The sequence below is a fragment of the Octodon degus genome, unplaced genomic scaffold (genome assembly GCF_000260255.1).
Source record: "Octodon degus isolate 3935 unplaced genomic scaffold, OctDeg1.0 scaffold00207, whole genome shotgun sequence".
Classification (NCBI taxonomy): domain Eukaryota; kingdom Metazoa; phylum Chordata; class Mammalia; order Rodentia; family Octodontidae; genus Octodon; species Octodon degus.
Window position 1 is genome coordinate 3,733,123 of NW_004524783.1, and position 1,772 is coordinate 3,734,894.

Genomic DNA, 1,772 nt, shown 5'->3' on the forward strand with positions numbered 1-1,772 from the left:
TATTGAAACAATATATATACATTGAAACTTAATGTTTGGGTAGAGTTACTAGAAAAAGAAAGCTTGTGAACTAAAACTTCAAACTTCCAGAAGCATTTCTTTCTTTTTTTTCTTTTTTCTTTTTTTTTTTTTTTTTTTTTTTTTTTTTTTTTTTTTTTTTTTTTTTTTTTTTGGTGGAGAGGGTTGAAATAGAGTTTCACTATGTAGTTCAGACTGGCCTTGAACATACTACGTAGGCCAGGCTGGCCTTGAACTTGTGGCGCTCCACCTGCCACCACCTCCTGAGTGCTGGGATTACAGGCGTGCATCACCATGCCCAACCAACAATTATCTCTTTAAACCGACCACATCAAAAGCTTTGTCAGAAAACTAAGGAGAGGTTGTTCATAATAATGACAAAGAAAATAAGCTAGCAGGCTGAGGTTCACTTTTTGTAAGTATCTGAAAGACAGCAATCTACTGTAGTACCTAAATAAATTCAAGATTGCATACATTTTCCTAAAGGAGAGACTTAACATGCAAATTAAGTTACAGACCACTCTCTTGCCTTCTCAGTGACAGGCTGGACTCAGTCCCCTCCACAATCTTCCCTCAGGAAATGTGGAGATGGGCTCCCTGACACCTGCTTATCAAGGCTCAGATAGTGATGATGAATCCAGTTATGCAAAGCCCTGGTCCATGGTGAAGCTGCTCAGGTGAGCTGCCAGAACAGGTTCAACCTCCCAAGGAAAAGGCCAGACCGTCAGCAGCCCAACAGCCAAGCGCAAGAACAGTGAGCCTGAACCTCCTGGGCAAGGGTCCACTGGGATAACAAACTCAACTGCGCTGGTTTTCCCCAGTAACTAATTCTATGTATGTTGTTCATGTAAAACATGTAGCTACTGATGTTATGAGAGTCCAATGATGAGACTAAATCATGTCTCTGCATGTGTGTGTGTGTGTGTGTGTGTGTGTGTGTGTGTGTGTGTGTGTACGTTTGCGTTCACTGGTACCAAGCTGGAAATCAGGGGTCTTTGCATTGAGTTACAGCCCCTATCTCTTTTTAATTTTGAGAGAGGGCCTTGCTAAGTTGCTAAAGCTGGACTGGAACTTGCACTAGGCCTGCCTCAGCCTCGTAAGAGTGCAGTGATCCTGGGTTCACAGGTGTGCAACATGCTGCCTGGCTGTCAGCCTTTAATGAATCACACCGGTGTGTTTAGTGGGTCTAGGTAACCATGGAAAATTACCTCAAATTCAAACTTTGAGCTGCCAAAATTCGTCCTCTGTTTCTGCCAGAAGTTGTCTGGCTTGATGATGAGGGCAATGTGGATGCAGCAGGGAAAGGACTCCTGTAGGATCTTCAGCAGGGGCTTGATGGAGTCCCACTTGGACCCACGCATGTCCACGATCACTGTGAAGCCTCGCTTGCACACCTCCTCGCTGTAGAGAAGAACACAGGCTGAAGGCACAGCTGCAGCTCCAACCACAGGACCTGCTTAGTCTCCCTTGGGCTGTGGGACGCTGCTTCCTCAGTCTTGCCTTATGCTCGCTCCGGAAGAGGCTGAGCCCTGACCTCAGGAACAAGGAACATTTGCCTCCTTAGGCAGCCCCTGGGCAACACTGCCTCACGCTTCTGTGCAGGTCCCTGGGCAGCACTGCCTCACCCTCCTCCTGTGCAGCTCCCTGGGGAACACTGCCTCACCCTCCTCCTGTGCAGCTGCCTGGGGAGCACTACCTCACCCTCCTCCTGGGCAGCTCCCTGGGCAACACTGCCTCACCCTCCTCCTGTGCAG

General features: G+C 47.6%; 1 protein-coding gene across 14 annotated transcripts in view; it reads right to left on the reverse strand.

Moving 5' to 3' along the window:
* Trio (trio Rho guanine nucleotide exchange factor) overlaps positions 1-1,772 on the reverse strand; it is a 374,802-nt gene that overhangs the window by 213,576 nt on the left and 159,454 nt on the right. For all 14 annotated transcript variants that reach the window (XR_002818831.1, XM_004644739.1, XM_023704920.1 and 11 more), the window contains one exon: positions 1,227-1,419. Coding sequence is in view for 13 of the 14 variants with exons in the window: in XM_004644739.1 (XP_004644796.1) it covers positions 1,227-1,419 (193 nt within the window). In the remaining variant the exon portion in view is untranslated. The remainder of the gene's footprint in view (positions 1-1,226; positions 1,420-1,772) is intronic.